The sequence below is a fragment of the Tiliqua scincoides genome, chromosome 2, assembly GCF_035046505.1.
Source record: "Tiliqua scincoides isolate rTilSci1 chromosome 2, rTilSci1.hap2, whole genome shotgun sequence".
Taxonomy (NCBI): Eukaryota; Metazoa; Chordata; class Lepidosauria; order Squamata; family Scincidae; genus Tiliqua; species Tiliqua scincoides.
Window position 1 is genome coordinate 22,156,957 of NC_089822.1, and position 18,581 is coordinate 22,175,537.

At 45.7% G+C, this 18,581-nt stretch overlaps 2 protein-coding genes across 7 annotated transcripts in view; one reads left to right on the forward strand and one right to left on the reverse strand.

The window, feature by feature from the left end:
- Positions 1-14,862, reverse strand: part of LOC136639256 (chondroitin sulfate proteoglycan 4-like) — a 45,966-nt gene extending 31,104 nt beyond the window's left edge. The window contains exons 1-3 of the mRNA XM_066613284.1: positions 14,712-14,862; positions 6,230-6,393; positions 603-4,172 (exon numbers count right to left, since the gene is read on the reverse strand). Of these exons, the coding sequence (XP_066469381.1) occupies positions 603-4,172; positions 6,230-6,393; positions 14,712-14,784 (3,807 nt within the window). The 5' untranslated portion in view covers positions 14,785-14,862. The remainder of the gene's footprint in view (positions 1-602; positions 4,173-6,229; positions 6,394-14,711) is intronic.
- LOC136639257 (granzyme A-like) overlaps positions 14,805-18,581 on the forward strand; it is a 67,698-nt gene continuing 63,921 nt past the window's right edge. For 2 of the 6 annotated variants that reach the window (XM_066613285.1, XM_066613293.1), the window contains exon 1: positions 14,805-14,895. The gene's annotated coding sequence lies outside the window, so the exon portion shown is untranslated. Of the gene's footprint in view, positions 14,896-18,355; positions 18,443-18,581 lie in introns of those variants that run through there. The other 4 variants (XM_066613286.1, XM_066613287.1, XM_066613294.1 and 1 more) reach the window with 4 other exon arrangements.

Genomic DNA, 18,581 nt, shown 5'->3' on the forward strand with positions numbered 1-18,581 from the left:
TAGAAATGGCAGGCACATCTCTTCCACTTGGCCCTCACTGTGACATAAGTACATGCACCATCTAAAAACAAATTAGTATGTGTCTTTCTTAAAAACAATTGTTTTTTATCATATGTAAATATATACAGATTTAGGGCCCAATCCTATCCAACTTTCCAGCGCTGATGCACCCATGATGCAGCCATGAAATAAAGAGTGGTTGGTTCCCTTGAGGGGGTCTCCTTGACTGCCCCCCAGCCCACTGCAGGATGAGGCACACATCCCATTGACACGGCTGCATTAGCACTGGGAAGCTGGAGAGGATTGGGCCCTTGATTAACTAAGCCCCAATCTCATTGGGGTTCTGGCAGCACAAAGTCATTTGCTGTGGTGCAAAAGCTGGACCACTGTTGCGCATGGCAGGGTGCGGCTATGAATGGCGCACTGCGCACGGCAGCAGCTCTAGAAGGCTCTGCACGTACCAGTTCCACTAATTTTAGTGGATGGGTCTTGAATAAATAATAATACATTTCTCATTGAAGTCAGATGTGGCTTTGGCGAGATTGAGTTTGTAGTACGAAAACAAAACTCATTCAAGTACAAATCACTACACAATGGCTTACCAGTAATTTTCCTTTACTGATTTTAACTGGTTTTCCTTCTTCAACCAAAAGGCTGCTGTGCTGTACAACTGCTGGTGGGCGCTGATGACCTTCCAAATACACACGAATATTCATTTCAGCGTCCAACCGAACACCTTTAGCGTAAATTGTGAAGTTAAACATGTCAGCCAAATTGTTGCTATCGTCATGCCTGTAAGTCACATGTCCCATTTTGAGATCATGCTGAGTGAAAGTGCTCTGTGGTAAATTATTTACAAAGACTTGGCCGAACTTCGGAGATAAAAACATCTCAAACGTAATTTCATGATGACTTCTAATGTCTTGGTTTGTGGAAGCACTTAAGTTAGCTGTGGTAATAATACCCTCTCTTCCTTTCTGGATCAATAAACCTGTATTGTTTGCTAGATGGACGTAGGGGTCTGAAGCGCTCACTTCCAGCAATGACGATGTATAATGCTTCCCATCAGTTATAAACAACACAAAGCGACCATAGCCTGCCCCACGGTGTACGAACAGGACTCGTTTCTGTGCCAGGTCCTCTTGCTTGAATTGATAAATTCTGCGAGAGGTTTCATTGGCAAGAACTAAATCTCCATTAGGAATACCACGCCTGGTGTACAACAACTCCTCATCATCAAAATCAGTATCAGGATCATGGTAGCAAAGGTCATCTAAGGTCAACAGTCGCTGCCCGTTCTTGACAACATGAAATACCTTGTCTATTATGCGCACTGGTTTCTCATCATTTTTCAACTGGATAGAAATGTTAAACTTTATCTCCACTGATTCAGGGGGATCCGTTTCCGTACCAAAATTCACCCATTCCTTGGATTCAATGGCAGTTGCCATGACATAAATGTCATCGTACAGCGTCTCAGAGTCATCATGTACATACATAAGACGTTTATCAATTATGTCCTGATTTGTGAAGCTACTAAGGTTATTATTACTTTCCAAGGAATCTGAAAAATTAATTAGAGTTAACTTTCCATGACGAGGACTCTTCACAACTTTATACTGGAAAGTCTTATTGTCACGGGTTTGTGCAAATAACTCTGATTTTGTTATCAGTTTCCCTTCACCCTCAGTAACAGTGAGGCCATTGTTTGCCAAAAGAATGCTTCGTGGGTCTGTTTTAATGCTGATTTTGAAATCAAACACATTTGACACCACGTATTTTGAAGAAATCACAAACCTAAACGAGTCATCAGATTCCTCATTAGGCCTTCTGATTAATTGATATTCTACTTTATAATCAGAAATGTTCTGCTGACTGAAGGTTGAATTTACTTGCAGAGGTACGTTGTTGAGCAAAATATTTCCTTTGTCAGGCAAGGACAGGAGCTTGTAAAGGAAATCAGTTTCTGGAACTTCTACCTCTGCTATTACAGCGCAAAGATTATCTGACCTGAGGTATTCTCGGTTTGCTTTATCAATTACTAACGGCACATGTCTAACTAAGTTATACGTCAACCATTTCACCACCACTGGAAACAGGAACTCTTCACTAGTGTTGTTACCAATGATAACTTTGAATTTAAAATATTCTGGAACATTATCCAGCTGCATCTCTTTGAAGGTACAAGCATATCTCACACGACCACGTTCAAGGGAACGTTGAGAAAAAGAATTCGTTTTTTTCCATTCACCACCACCATGTCGCCTTTGAACTTCTCCATATCGGGCTGGCTCTGTGATCTCATATCGTATTTCCAACCCTTGTTGAATGGCATTTGTTTCAATGGCCAAATGGTTGAGTGTGATCACAGCAGCCTTGCCTTGTAGCACATTGACTCCTGTGTTGTTGACCAATGAATACTCCAAGGGGACAGCCATAATGCGCAGCACTACTGTGTTGCTGACTTTCTCTCCGTCACTTGCTCGCAGAATAATTCTAGAGTTCTTAACTCCAGTGTGGACAAAGAAAACATTGCCATTTTTTAAGTCCTCATAAGAAAAGGCAGTAATCGCCTGTCCAGGAGCTTTGGAGTTTTCCAGAAATCCAGCATCTGTGTTCAGATTTCCAAGAACCATAACACTGAGATCTGTAGAACTTGTATCACTGTCTGAAACATTTACGGAAGCCACACTGAGGCATTTCTTTGAGTGTTCTAACAAAAGGAACAAGTTTCCATTGGGAAGGACAAGTTCTGGGGCATCATTTACTGGTCTTACTGTAATGGTGAACATGTATTCCTCCTTTCCTTGCAGATAGGAGGGCATCTCCCTTTTACTGCTCGTAGAAACAGAGAATGTGAAATAATCATAGCTTTCTTCGGAGCCATCATGGATGTACAGAACTCTGCCTTGCCACAAATCCAGCATGGTAAATGTAGACTGTTCCTGCTCTGGCTCAACATCAAACCTCAAATGGCCATACAAAGGCTGGTCATTAATTTTAAAAAGGATTTGTGACTGCCGAATCCCTAATTTCTTGAATTCCACATTTACTTTGATGTGCCTAGATTCAAGCATAGCTCGCCCACCTTCTGGAACAATCAAGTTGTTTACCACCAAAAAATGGTCATGGCTCTCTTTCCCATGAAGTTTGGAGGCTACAGGACCAATAGCAGAAATGGAATCCGCTCTTTTCATAAGTTGTTTTTTGGGCACTGTGGTAGAATTTGAACTCAAGGCACTCTCAATTTTGCATCCAACTGAAATATCCTTTGTCACAAGAACATCCTTCAAGGATTTCCTTTCGGAGTTGATTTTCACATCTCTCAAGCAACCTCTGAAGGATCCTCCTTGGGCATTTCTCCCAGAAACAGAGGCTAATCCTAGCTTCAGGACTTCTGCCCGGATAGTATCAGCTACTCCACCCATATAAAGAGGCCCCTTAAGAATGGGACATTGGCTGTGTAGGGGCAGTGATTTTTTCACTGTTTCTTTTCCTAGCTTGAGTTCAACATATTTTGCAGAACATGTTATTTTGATAGATTGCCACTGGTTATCATTGACTTGGCTAAGAGAAGACAGCAGAATTTTATTCCTCCCCTTTCCAATATGAATTTTAATGAAACCACTTTCGATATCCATTGCAACAAAGTCTCCTGCTTGTCCAGAACTGTAAAGCAGCAAGCCTTTTCCAGCTGAGGTTTGCACTGTGTACTCCAAGACTCCTTCCTCCTGGATGTTCCATGAAGGAAATGAAACATAGGACTTGGAGCTAAAAAAATTTATGGATTCATCTTCACTTGCAAAAAATTCATCACTGCAAGTCAGCGACACTTCATGAAGATGTTTAAATTTTGGGGAAGGGCTCAGGAATGCTAGGATGTCATGCTTATTAAATATCACATCATCAATACACCCTCGGAAATTAGTCTGTGCACCATCAAGATAAGGCACATTAAGGTCGCTACTTCCACCAACATAAACCCCAAGTTGGCTGTTTAGTTCAAACAGAGCTCCTGGTATTTTTGTACTAGTTTGATAGTGTTTGTCAATTAGCAGAGTGACATTATCAATTTCATGTCGGATTTCCACAAGGTGCCCAGCTAAATCATTCAGCTGGGAGCTCCACTGGGAACGAAGGATTTGCTTGCCTTCTCCAAGATTGATTCTCACCTGAAAAAAAAGAAATACAGTCATCCCAGGAAGCAAATGGATTAACTCCATAAATTACATGCGCAAAATAAAATGCATTATTATTTTCAACCAATCTGCCGAAGAAGGGTAAACATCTAAAAATTCTAGAGAGCTTCACGTAAGTGTAATAATGGTAAAGTTCCGCTCCTATCTTTCAGCTGCGCCCCCTCCCCCACTGAGGTTGCTAAGCATGCACTGCATCGGGGGGGGGAGAGTTCTCGAGGTCTCCTTTAGATAGCTGAACATTTGTTCCCTTACCCGGGGTAAGCTTCCAGCACCAGCACAGGTCTAGTCAGACCTGAACCAGCAATGTGGCTGGTGCAAGTCTGTGTGGACCCCGCAAGGTGGGTTGAGGCCTAGAAGGGGGATATCGGTGGACCCTCCTTTCCTTCCATTAAAATCCTAGGATTTTATGCCATGTTACTAAAAGTCACACCTTCTTCCTTGGAGAAAGATTCTTAGTCCAGTAACTACCCAATTTCTTTGCTCCCTTTCCCTTCTCTCTAGGGCTGTCCTTGTCTGAAATTCCCCAGCAGACCATGTCTTTTATCTTCCCTCCCTATTCCCACAGCCCTGCCTATTCCCTCCCTTTTATCCCATAACACTACAGTTTTCAAACTCTCCAGGAGTTTGAAACCTGCAGTAAGTATTTGCGGGGGCAGGGCGGAAGCAGCAGGGGCAGGGGGAAGGCAGTGACGCGATCCCCAGGATCCCATCATTCAGGGGGCTGCAGGGACTGTGATGCACCCTCCAGTTCCTGCAGCAGCTGTCCCTGTGTGCAGGGAGCCCTGCGCGAGCGCCTGCAGGGCGCCCCAGGTCAGGGAAAGGGAGAGTGAAACGATCTGCTCTGCCTATGCAAAAGCGGAAGTGGAGTGCGATCGCCCCACTCTCCGTTTCTCTGACCTGGGGAGCCCTGCAGGCACTCGCGCAGGGCTCCCTGCACACAGGGACGGCTGCTGCAGGGACTGGAGGGTGCATCCCAGTCCCTGCAGCTCCATCAGAAGGGAAAGCGGAGTGATCGTGCTCCGCTTCTGGTTCTGCAGAGCGGGGTGCAATCGCTCCGCTTTCCCTTTTCCTGACCTGGGGAGCCCTGCCAAAGGTTGCGCAGGGCTCCTCGCCCCCCCGGGAGGCTGCAGGAGGCTTGGGCAAGTGCACCCAAGCCTCTGCAGCCCCCCAGAGCCCCTGCAGCCCCCCCCCCCCGCTGCCTTACCCCTGTCTGCTGGCTGCCCCCGCCCCTTAAGGGGGCAGAGGCCAGGACCCACAGGCTGGGGCGAATACCACTGCCATAAGATAAAAGACTTAGGTCTTTTTTCTTCTCTCCCTATTCCCACAGCAACTCCAGGCTCTCTAGGTAGAGTAATCCAGGGCTGGGCAGCACATCATTCTACAGCCCCCCCCCCCACAAGTTCTGCCACTCCCCTTATCTGGTTCTTTTTACCATGTGGACTCTAGAATAAAAGCAGAAAATTTGAAGTGTGCCAGGATCACATCTAGAGTATTCTATGTTTCCTCTGTGCAGGCTCTTTACTCAATGCAGGCAACACAGGGCACACTGGGAACACAGAGAAGAAGGTACAGGTAAGGCTCTGCCCATGGCAGCAGAGTGCAGGGGAGGTGGCAGGCATCTGTTCACTCAGTGTGGTTGTTCAGACATAACACCTAACCATGGTTTGCACAAATCATAGTTTAGATTTCAGGTCATTATATCTATTCCAGATGTTTCTGAGGTTCTGAGGTTTCTGAGGTTTCTAAGGTTCTCTTGTCTTCCACCTTCCCCAAGTAACTCTGAACCCCCAAAGGTGTAGTAATGCCCCCAGCCATGGTCTTTCTGTTCAGGTGTAATCCCAAATCACAGACTGACCAAGCCGTGGCTTGTAAACCAACATCAAACCATGATTTCAGATCTTAGTTTGGTTGTCAGTCACAATGCATGGTTTCTCCAATAGTGCTGGCTCAGACATCACAACAAACCACAGTTTGGTTTGACATCTGATCTGTCTCAGTATAAGGCAGCATCATGTGCATTATAATCTTACCTGTACATTTCCAGAATGTAATTCCACAAGAAGATAACTCTCTTTTCCTGCAGCAAGAAAGAGCAATCCATCTGGTCTACTGGTTCGAAAACTTAATTGCAGTGATGTTGTTGAGGATGATTCAGCAATATTGGACTGTACATAGTTTTCACCATAAAATGATACTAAAAGTAAGGAACAAAGAAAGTTTTGTATATTTGCTTATAGAAAATGCCTTCATGACATTCCACGGATTATATAACATTAAAACACTAGATCCTTTTCCTCCAGCTGATGGTTTAATGGCTCCGACAATGGTAACTATATTTAAAATGGCTAATCTCAGGTATAGGGGATGGCATCACTGATCAATAACTGTTTACTCATTTTACCAATGCACTGATTATGAAATATTTATTTTCTGATCCACTGTCTAATAAGAGGTTCTTTCTATGGTTACCCTAGCTCAGGGGTCTCCAATCTTTTTGGCCAGAGGGCCGCATCAAATATCTGGCATGGTGTTGGGGGCTGGAAAAAAAAATTAAATATAAAATGTATATAAATAAATTAGAGAGAAATAAATTAAATGAGTGAATTAAATTAGATGAGTGAATAAATGAATGAATGGGCTTATTCCTTCAAACTCTCTGGCCCTTAGAACACCCTCCAGATGCAACCAGAGCACAATTCCACTCATGTTTGGCCAAGTGGGCCAGAGGCTTTCAGGGGACAAGAGGCTGGCCGTGGGCTGAATAGAGGCTTGCCATGGGCCGCATGTGGCCCCCAGGTTGTGGTTTGGAGACCCCTACCCTAGCTGAAACTCATATCACATTTCAAAGGGCTGTAAGCAATAGGCAATCAATGACTCCTTCTATAGCTCCATATATGCTACCAACTCCAATCCGGTTTGGTTCCAACTGCCATGCCAGTCACCTGGAGGCTAGTCAATACCCTAACATGCTCATCTCAATCTACACATTAAAAAAAAAAAAGGATGCAGTACAGTCCTCCTGGAACTGTATTACTTCAGAATGCTGGTGGGGACTGTGCATTTGACTGCACCTCATATACATATAAGTATACTCATACAAACAACTACAATGCAGGAAGGTGAGGTTAGAATCTTTCTTCTAGAAAGCTTTCAGTAAACAAGTTTTCCATTCACAAGTGAAAGTTTCTTCTGGGGAAACTCTTTGTCATGCAGTTCCAAGGTAGTCCTTTCTGTGTCTGTGGATCAGACCTCAGACTCAGGGAAACCAGCATGACACTGCAAAGCAAGTAATGTAATTTCATGGGAGAAGGACAGTGGCATTGATGGTGGTGACTTACAGCCCAATCCTAAGCAGTCCTGGAGCAGCAGGGTCTGCGCTGCATCCAGTGCAACTCAGGAGGTAGCTAGTGGTCTCCTCAGGGTAAGGGAATATATTTTCCCTTACTGCAGGTAAAACCCCAGTATTCCCCATGGGGCTTCTTGGATCTGCACTAGCTATATAGCTGGCACAAATCCAGGAAGACGTGCGTCAGGCTGCCCAGCCAGGGAAGGGGGTTAGGATGCAGCGTGCACCACCACTGCCAATCCCTCCCCCTTCTGAGGCCTGAACCTTCCCCTGTTCTGCCCCCCCACCTCCAAAACACCCTCTTGCCACTTTCTCCCAGTCCCTGTGCCACCCAGCACAATCTTATCTGTGCCAGCTAGTACAGAGATGGGATGCAGTGCTGGCATGCCAGGTCTTCACACTTGCCCAGCCAGTTCTCAAGGAGCTGCAAACATCCTTACGATATGTTTGCAACACTCTGAGCTGGTGCGGAGACAGTCATGCCAGCTCAAGTGCACTTTAGGACTGCACGGCCAGCCTGCAATCTACCTGGGAAAAAGCTTCATTGAATACCATGAGACTTACTTCTAAGTAAATATGCATTACATTTTGCTGTTCAAATATTTAAAGATTTATTTGTGCTAAAGTTTGCTTTAAAAATGCAAAGAGGCCCGTGGCCAAACGCCCACTGAGCTAATCAAAACAGGCTCGCTATCACATGAAGTGTTTGCCAGGAATACTGAAATCTCCTGAAGAGGGAACAGAACTTTGCTAGGAATTAACCCATTCTTGCCCGACCCACAGGTGTACACATTTGGCCGCTGTTGCGTAGATGCAACCTTGGGCAGAAATGGTTTAAGCTGCCGACGCTTGCTTATGCTACCCAAAGGAAATGTTAGCATTAGGTTGTGGAACAACCGATGCTCAAGCTGGCTTGATCACTGCTGTTCAATTAGTTCCTGCGCAAATAAATGTTTGTATTGTTTCAGAAACACTCACACACACACACACACACACACACACACACACGCACGCACGCACGCACGCACGCACAAAATAATGAAATGTGGCTTAGGCTTGTATTTAGACAACCATGAAGGAATCAGTTTAGTTACAACTTGGGCCTGGACACATGAGTTAAAAGCAAAGAAGCAGGTTGTTCTTTTGCTTAAATCTCGTTTTTGCCTGGCCTACAGGTGCACACATTTGGTCCCTGTTGCGTATATGCAATGTTGGGTAGAAATGGCTTACACAGACACTTAAAAGGCAGTGGTCCTGTAATGAACTAGCTAGCATACTTAACAAGTTACATCTGTCTGGTTTTGCTCTTCCCATCTCTGTGAGAATGTGCATAAGGAGCCTGTAGGGGAGCAGTATAGGATCACCCAGAGCATCAAGAGCACTTAACGGAGGACAGACTTTACAAGGCAAACCCCTTGCCCCCGCCCCTGTCTCCTTTTGCCACCTCCAGCATCAGAACAAGAAAGAATGAATATGCTAACTGAAAAATCAGGCCAATGAGGAAGATGTGATATGACCTGAGAGACCAAAGAAAGTTTCTTCTATGGGTACCATTAATTGAAGGCCACTGCAAAGGTGTCATCTTTTTACTCTCAAAAAGGAAGGAGTTGAGACTCCTGTGCCCCTGGGGCAAAGGGGGCAGGCTGAAAGCATGCAAGTAGAATATATGGGAAAGGCAACTTGGGTATAAGGTCAATTTCCCAAATGAGACAGTTGCTGGAATTTGAAAATGCCCATATTGGCTGATTGGTAGTGATGGTACGAATTGCTCTTAAATACCTGTGCACTTTCATTTATTGCTGCTGTGTTTCAGATCTTGGAATTTTGGCCCCATTGCATCTTCACATCTATGCACTTTTTTCAGTTGTCATTTTAGGGCACAATCCTAACCCCTTATGTCAGTGCTTTCCAGCACTGACATAAGGGCAATGCAACTCTGAGGTAAGGGAACAAACATTCCCTTACTTTGAGGAGACCTCCATGACTGACACCCAACTGCAGGATGCAGCACACATCCCATTGGCACCGCTATGCCAGTGCTGAAAAGCACTGACATAAGGGGTTAGGATTGCACCCTTGGAGTACTTGGTGCCACTGTTGATATTACTGAAAAGTTGACATGATGAGTGTTGAAATGAATTGTTATTGAAATGTTGGGGTGAGGCTTTGCTCAGATTCTGCTTGATGTTCAACTAGTCTGCACATTTTGCTTCAGGCATAAGTGCCATAGAAAAGTGGGGTGCTACTCTAAACAGCTCAAAATGAACCTCACCAACTTTAGGCCTTCAAATGGCAGATTATGTATTATGTGGTGCCATAATGTTCATGCACACGTATACATGCTGGAATCAAGAGGTGTTCACCTCTAGATGCCTTGGAGGAGGCACTGGGAACCTGAACAAAGGCAATTCAGGTGAGAGGGAGGTTCTAGGAAATAAGAACATTTCCTGGTCATAAGGAAGCATTGAAGCTTATGGGACTCCCATCCCATGGTACTGGTAGCCACAATGCTGGCAATGTAGAAAGTGATAATAACTCATTGCACAGACATAATGCATTAAGTAAATGGCTTTAATTCATTCATTCATGCTATTTACTATCCAATAATTCCAAAGGCTTCAGGAGGGTAGCAAAAGCAACATGACCTCAGCAAAGAAGAAATCCCATCATACCATATTTCCCATCTCTGCTGGTTTAAGTCTGAAAAAGATGCCTAAGAGACAAACAGGTAAGTCTTACTTTTAAAACACAGGTTCCATTTTCTCTTCATCATGTAGATAGTCACATTTTATGTGCAAATCTTTTATGCCACTTATCCATGTAATTTCACACTCTCTAACCGAAAATCACAAGTGTGATGACTGCATGTATGTAAACCATGGACACATTTAATAGATCTGTCAAAGTCTAAGGCAGTCTGATGCTGTTCATACATTACTTTTACTCAGCAGGAAAATTAGAGTCATCACCATTACCAAGAAAGGAAAACACAACATTTTTGTAAGGTCAAGCAATAGCCACATCAAACCACTGTTGAGTCAACAAAACTATAATGCCAGATTCAACAAAATACTGTATTCCCTGCTCAGATCATATTACTTGGAGTATAGATGTAGCCAGTGAGTTGCTATGGATGTCATTAAATGCACTGTTTATTAGAATAGTTAACGATGCAGCTGTTCTACAGAGTTCTGAACAAATTTTCTTTTCAGCATTACAGCTAACAGGAATAATCCTTGACTGAGAACATCATAAGGAAAATTCATTCACAACTTCCAAAACACGGTGACAGAATTCATTAAAATTCATCTATACAAGTTGAGTATATCTGAAATGCTTGTGACCAGAAATGTGTCAGATTTCAGATCTTTGGGTTTTTGGAAACTAGTGTAAGGTTCCCTTGGAAGGAAGGATGTGGTGATGGCATCTGGCCTAGATGCCTTTTAAAAGGGATTGGACAAATTTCTGGAGGAAAAATCCATCAAGCGTTACAAGCTATGATGTATACATGCAACCTCCTGACTTCAGAAATGGGCTGTGTCAGAATGCCAGATTCAGGGGAGGGCACCAGAATGCAGGTCTCTTGTTGTCTTGTGTGCTCCCCTGGGGCATTTGGTGTGCCACTGTGAGATACAAGAAGCTGGACTAGATGAGCCTTTGGCCTGATCTAGCGGGGCTATTCTTATGTTATGTTCTTATAAGCTCTACTGACGTCCACAATGCTTATTGCCAAGGAATACCATTGAGGCGTGTAAACCTTTGCTTTCCGCCATACACTTTTGTGGCTGCCTTCATGTGATTTCTGAAAGTAGCCAAGTATCCCCCCCCCCAGCAACATATGCCTTCCTTCCTGCTGTTCCTTCATTAGGCTGATGTCGCATCCTGAGGTGCTGTTTCGCACAGCTAGGAGCGGGAAAGCAAGCTCCACTCGGCTTGGGGTGTTGCAGTGGGACCCAGTAGCATTCCTAGAGGGGGGCAAAGTGCTAAGTTTTGAGGGTGTATCATGTAAGCTACCTGTCCCCCTTGCTGTTGGTGCCATTCCAGGTGGTGAGGAGGCATCCCCTTATCATCTAGAATGTCTCTAATGGCCAGAGGCAGCCTACAGGGCAGGTAGATGTGCCCTGCAAAATTCTGTGCTTTGCCCCTCCCCAGAACGCTACTGGTGGGACCAGCCTCCATGGGGTGGTAAAGTTTTGGATTTTCAGATAAGGAATACTCAACCTGTAGCTCTTAACCACCCTGTGAAAACTGTTTTTCCATGTAACTGCAACTAATATTTAGAATCCAAATGTTTTCATAATTTTGAATGGCTGCACAGCATTGAACAAGGCACTTAACTTTAAAATATTTCAATAAGTCTTACAGGATTGCTGCAAGTCTTGTGATACTTTCCTATGTCAGTCTTCCTTGGACTACATTTGTATTATTTTCTGCAACCCTTCTGAAGGTTCCCTTCAGATTAAGCTGCAGCCTGGGGTTCTGTTGCATGAGTTGTTCAAAAATCTGTTCACTGAAACAACAATAGTGTATTGCCCATTTACCAGAGTCACAGCCCAATCCTATGCTTCCCAGTGCCCAGGCCTGCAGCAGTGCAAAATAGCAACCGCTGCATCCAGTGGAGCAGGGAAGCAGCACCAAGTCTCCTCGGGGTAAGAGAACTTACATTCCCTTACCCTATGTAGCAGCCAGGCAGCCCCAATGGGTCTCTTCAGTTCTGCACCCACTATTGAGCAGCACAAAATCAAGGAGTCCTGTGTCAGGTTTCCCAGGCCAGGAGGGGGGTTAGGATATGACTATTCTTGGAGGTGGGGGAAAAGGCTGTTGATAAGAAAAGGCCAAAAATAACTGCAGGCATGCACCTCTGAATCAGGTCCAACAGGCGCAATCCAAATCCCATTATAATCAGTGCTCATAATGGTTCTGGGGCTGGGTTGCTTCCAAAGCCCTTCTATTATGTATGATTAAAAAAAGACAGCATAAATACTAATCTGAGTTCCACTTCAAAGTCAAAATAAATCTTCTGTCCTCTGCGGGCAAGTAATATTGAGCCTAACTTTTGGCATCGTAATGCCTAGTGTGATTCAAATTTGATTCTTGCTCCTTAGGAATCTGCACATTCTTTTCCCAGAATGGTGAACTGCAACATGAATACCTCAACCCACAAACCAGAGGGGTATTGGTTACTTCCTTTAATAAAACAAGGATTTTCAAGCGGCAGGTCGGACTCAAATGATCTCCAAGTTGATACAGCAGTAGGGCCTTCTTCAAACATGGTACTTTTCATGGCAAACCACATGTACATCAGTTTCAAAGCGTATACGTCATGCATACACCATGTGTATGTGCTATGTGTATATACGGTGAAATCAGTGCTGTATCATACCAGGTATACAAGTGTAGTTTTCTAATGTGTACACACAGTGTGTGCACCCCCTATGGGCACTGACATGTATGGCAATCTAAATATGGTGAGAATGCTTTCTTTCCTACTCAGAAATGTATTTATTTTTCATGTTTGCATCCTATCCTTTCTCCAAGAAGCTCATGGTGTGGGCTCAAGTTCACCTGATAAAATTCTTGTCTGAGCAGGGTTTGAACCTGGTTCTTAAAGATTGAGGATGGTGTTTAACAAAGGCCTGTGCATAACCTGGCCACCTGTGATGGACACAAATATCCTATAGGCAACCAGGCAGGAAAACCTGTAACTTAAACACACACGTTTTACTTTCTTACTATTTTAAAAATTTTGCACAACAAACGAGTAAAGTAAGAATGAAAGAATTAAACTGTCTCATAGTATTCCGTAGCTCAAGCATTCTTGATTTTTTTTTTTTCATTTGCCTTGTAGATTGTAGTGTAGGTTTGGTATTTGGAGTGAATAATGATCCAAATTTGAGATTCAATTTCTGCCCCTAAGGTTCCACTAAGCCCCTAAAACCTGTTTTCGGTGTCTGGGGTTCGAGCTTGAAGCAACAGCCAAAAAAGGCTAACAACACTTCTGTGCAGGGTGTGCCACTCCCACCACTGCGTTTACTCCCACACAGCTGGGATCAGGAGCGAGGATTGGCAACTGTGCATGCCTTTCCCAGCCAAACGTTTTGAAAGAAATCAATCAGTTACTACCCAGAGCCATTTAATTACAAGTCTGAGAACACCAACAGTATAGTAAAGCTGAAAGAACTAACTAGGCTGCCATTAGTGTCTCCTGGAAAACAGGCTTTTGTTGTTATTAAAGATCACCAGAGCATTTTTTTGTCTCTTTCCAGGGATGGCAGACGATGTTGATTATAACTGGAAAAAAGCCCACACAAACCTTGCCCGTGTGGGTTTAGGGTGGGGGAAGTTCAACGGGTCAGAGCACTCTTTCTCTCAACATTTGTCCTTCACCATACCACTTCACATGGTCCACCGATTTGAAGTAACACCAGACGCAACTGGTGATGACATCATTGCCAATTACTTCTGGGTTGGGAGACCAGATGCAATGTAAGGAAGAAAGAACAGTAAAAGGCTCAGGGTGGACAGGAGGGCTTTTGTCGAGTGCAGAAAAGCAAGCTTTGGAGCTCTGCCCACCGAGCCCAGCCTCCTACTGCTATTTGTTGTGTCCTGGGGGGCAGGCGTCCAGGGGTCCTGTGAGTACCACCAGGCACCACCTCAAGTCCCACTGGTGGTACCTGGACCACGGTTGAGAAACACCGGGTTAGGGTAAAAGTTAGGATTTTTTTTTTCCCTGTGGAAAATTCTTATGTGGGCTTTCTCTCCCCTAGGACCGAAGATAAGAGGGTCTTAGGGCACACTCCTGGGCATGTCTACTCAGAAGTAAGTCCTATTGTGCTCAATGGGACCTACCTCCAGGAAAGTGTGGGTAGGACCGCGGCCTTAGAAGACAAGAAATCCTTGCCACTACACCCTGCATGCACAGCCCCAAACTCTTCTTGGGACCCCCCCCGTCAAACCAGCCCCCCCTTGCCACGCGTTGCACTCTTGCAAGCTGCAACCGGGGCTGGACGGCCCATTCCCTGCAGGGACGGAGGGAGGGACGCAGCCGAGAGGGAAGGGAGGAGCGGCCCTGGAAGCGCGGCGCGGCGCGGCTCGCCTCGTTGTAGGAGGGGCGCCCGTCCTCCCCTCCCGGCGGAGAGTTCGCTCGCTCGGAGCCCCCGCCTTACCTGCGAGCGCCTCGCGGCTCACGGCGAGCAGCAGCCAGAGCAGGACGCCTGCGGGCCTCCGGCCCGGGGCCATGCCGCCCCTCGCCGGGGAAGGGGGAGCAGGCGTCCCCGGGGAGCAAGCCCGCTTGCAGCGCCAGGAACGGAGCTCCGCCCGCCGACAGCTGCTGCAGGCGTCCTTGCTCAGGTCAGGTTACACCGAGGGGCGAGGAAGGGGGCAGAGCAGGCGCGCGGCGGGGTGGGGGGCCGTCCCGGTGGCGTATCCAGAGGGGGGCAAAGCGCTGCGTTCGGCAGGGAGCTTTCCCTGCGGAGCCATTCCTGGCATTCGCCTCCCCCCCCCGCCTGGAATGGCTCTTAAGGGGAGGGGCTGCTTGCCCGATGCTGTGAGGCTCCCTGCCAAACTTAGCGCTTTGCCCCCCCCCGGCTACACCACTGGATCGGGGTGACCAGACGTCTTCTTTTTCCAGGACGTGACCTCTTTTGGAGCCTCCTGTCCTGGAGAAGAACTTAAATGTCCTTTTCCCTGGGAGCAGACTCTGCAGGCAGCACAGAGCCTTCTTGTAATTAATAAATTATCCATAATATAATTTTAAATTTAATAAGTAATACAGTGTTTAAATTAACCACATGAAGTCAATATACCAGTGTGTTTTAGCTTTTATTTTGTACTACATTTTTCTTGGATGTCCTACATTTTGGGGTGCCTTGTCCTGTTTTTTGCTGTTATGACATCAGGTCACCCTGCAGTGGTTTGGAGTTATGCAGCAGAACTCTTTCATTCCAGGCAGGATGCTGGGCAAGAGATAGTGGAATCGATGTTGAAGCCCCAGAGCTTGCCCTTTATAACAGCCTTTGAGGCACAGAGCAGGATGTTTTGGGCATACGGGCATGTTTACTCGAGAGTCAATCCAGCAGTGTTCATTTGGGGGCCTGTTCTCTAGGAACTGTGTTCAGGATTGTGTTCAGGTTTTCTTTAAAAAAAAATAAAAACCAAATATACCTATACCTAATATGCTTGTACAAAATGCTTATACCACTGGTTCTCAACGTTTGTCCCCCACTGTACCACTTCACAGGGTTTACCTATTCAAAGTACCACCGGAAATAACTGGCAATGGCATCATCACCAGTTACGTCTGGGTTGGGAGACCAGATGCTCCACGACAAACACCATTAAGATGCTCAGGGTGCATGGGAAGGCTTTTTTGAGCATAGAAAAGCATGCTTTGGAGCCTCCTACTGCTGTTCTGGTCTCGCTGGCAGGTGTCATGGGGTCCTGCAAGTACCACCAGATGCCACCTCAAGTACTACTGGTTGAGAAATAGTGGCATATACAGCTCAGTTCCACAATTGGATAGAAAGAAAAACCCATACATGTGCATGAAACAGGATAGCAAAACACACATGTTGATAACATTTTATTATTGTCTGAAACATCAGCTGTGAAATTCATGATGTAATCATGTCAGGAGCAGGCCCTCTAAGAGAAATTTTATTAGGGGGTACAAAGTTTCTTTTGGGCTCCTTCCCAAAGGGGGGCAACAGCTGGAATAGTCTTTGGAGTCAGACCTACTGGACTTTCTGATGCAGAGCCCAGGTCTACCTGCCAACATGGCATCAGCAGCTTGATACAGGGCACAATCCTATCCTGCGCTGGAACAGGCAAGCCAGGAGACTTGTGCTGAATCCAGCGCAGGATAGTGGCCATGAGCAGCCCAGCCAGAGGCAAGGGGAAAAATTTCTTCTTACCTCTGGGTAAGGGCTGCTGGCCCCAATGGGTCTCCTCAGACTTGTGTCACCTCTGGAGGTGGCACAAGTCCAAGGAGAGGAGTGGCTTGAAGCCATTGGCCCTGTCTGCCCCTGGGGCCGCCCACCCTCCCCCCACTCAGGAACACCTCCCCCTGCCTACCTCACAGCCTTGCGTCTGCACATCCAAGCCGACACAAGGCACTCAGAGGAAGCCGCCATGGAGGCTGGATGCACCTCCGTGGCTTCCTTCTGAGGAGATGGCACAATTGCGACCCTCCTGGGCTGGCACAAGGGACTTGCGTCAGCCCGTGGACACCTTTGGATTGCGCCCACAGTAATACAGAAAACCAAACACACTCCTAAGTCTCTCTAAAATCTTTTAAATATAGAAAATCACTGCAGAAAAATGAGTATCATTGTATTTAGGCTCACACTAGAATGAAAGGTGTCCTTTGTGTATCAAAACTTACTTCTGGAGCTGTGTCCATGAGCTCCGAAACATTCCTTTGTGGTAAGCAGATCCACAAGAAAGAGCTACTGTAGCAGGCCAGTTTCCTCCCAGATTTGACACTGTGTTAAGGAGTGTCATGTATGTTTTCCTCGGCCCGGTGCATATGGCTTGTGGCAGCAGCTGCTGCCATGCCCCCAGTATCCCACGTGTGCAGGGAGTCCGAGTGAGACTGCAAATGTAAGATCCCAGGAAATCAGAGTGCTGCAGAGGGCTCCAAAGTCAGGGAGGACTTGGGCTCGCCACATCTCTGGCCTGCTCGGTTTTAAAGAGCTAAATCTGGCCCAGAAAACCAAAGTGAAGGTATCCATATGCCTTGCGACACAAGGACAAAAACCGACCATTGCGCAAACAGCCTTCAATTCAGTTGACCCCACAGGCCTAACATAGAGGTACATGGGGATGCATTTGCATGCATAAGAGATCATTTTGTGAATACATACCCACTAGGCTCCATAAAGCAGGTGCCGAAGGTGACCTGGTGCCATGTCTGTTGGATGCCCTGTCTGCCAGCAAACATCCAGAAGAGGGAAATGATTATGTTATGCCTGGCATTGATTTTGCTACAGTGGTTATTGTTCAGGTGTTGTTATTGATCAGTTGTTATTTACTCTACAATTTAACTGTGGGTGTCTTAATGCTACGACTGCTAAGATACTTGTTTTCATGCATCACAATATAAACATGATTCAAAATGATAGGCTGGCTGTAGACTGTTCCCTGTGCTGTTGCAATCTGTCTGGGGATCAATCAAAGAAACCAACCAGTGGCAGCTCTAGGGTTTGTGTCACCCAATGTGAGAGCTCATTGCGTCATCCTCATGGTGGACCTCCTCCTGTACCAGACCATCCAGAATAAGTGACAATATCACACACACAGCCTAAATGCAGTAGCACCACTAGGGTTGATGTCACCCCCCATTAACTTCATTTATTTAATTATATAACATTACAGGTTACCCAACAAATAGTAACCAATTTTAAAAAAACAGTTTCCAACTTGATGATATCAGAACTCTTCTTCAGTTGTGTGAATATTAGCTATGATACATGAAAATGAAAGCTGACTCATACTAACACCTGATTGGTTCCCTGCTGTGTAATAACACCTCATCGGTTCTTGGAACAATCAGTCACATTGGTCAGTCTTGAGTTAAAGAAATCCACTTTTTGTTACATAAGGCAGTTGTGATTTTCTTTTCTGGGTTCTGGGGTATAACATTTGATAGAATACAGCTATTTTAACGCAGTTTGTTTGATTGCATTCTGAATTAAATTATGCATCAAATAATATATAATTTAATTTTTGCCAGCAGTGGTGTCACCCCCTGAGCACATCACCCAATGCAGTTCGCAAAGTGTGAAGAAAGTGTGGGGATCAATTCAGCAAAGCGGAAATCAGCAACTGGCTGGTTTCTTTCCTGGAGCAGGGCTGGCCCATCCACGAAGCCAACTGAAACAGTCGCCTCAGGCAGCAGGTGGGTAGGGATGCTTGCCCCTGCCTGCTTGCCTTCACTGCTCCTCCTTCTTCCACTCTCTGGGCGGGGATAGGGATGGATGGGGGGAGGGAGGAAGGGAAGGATTAATGGATGGGGGAGAGAAGGAGGGATAAGAGGA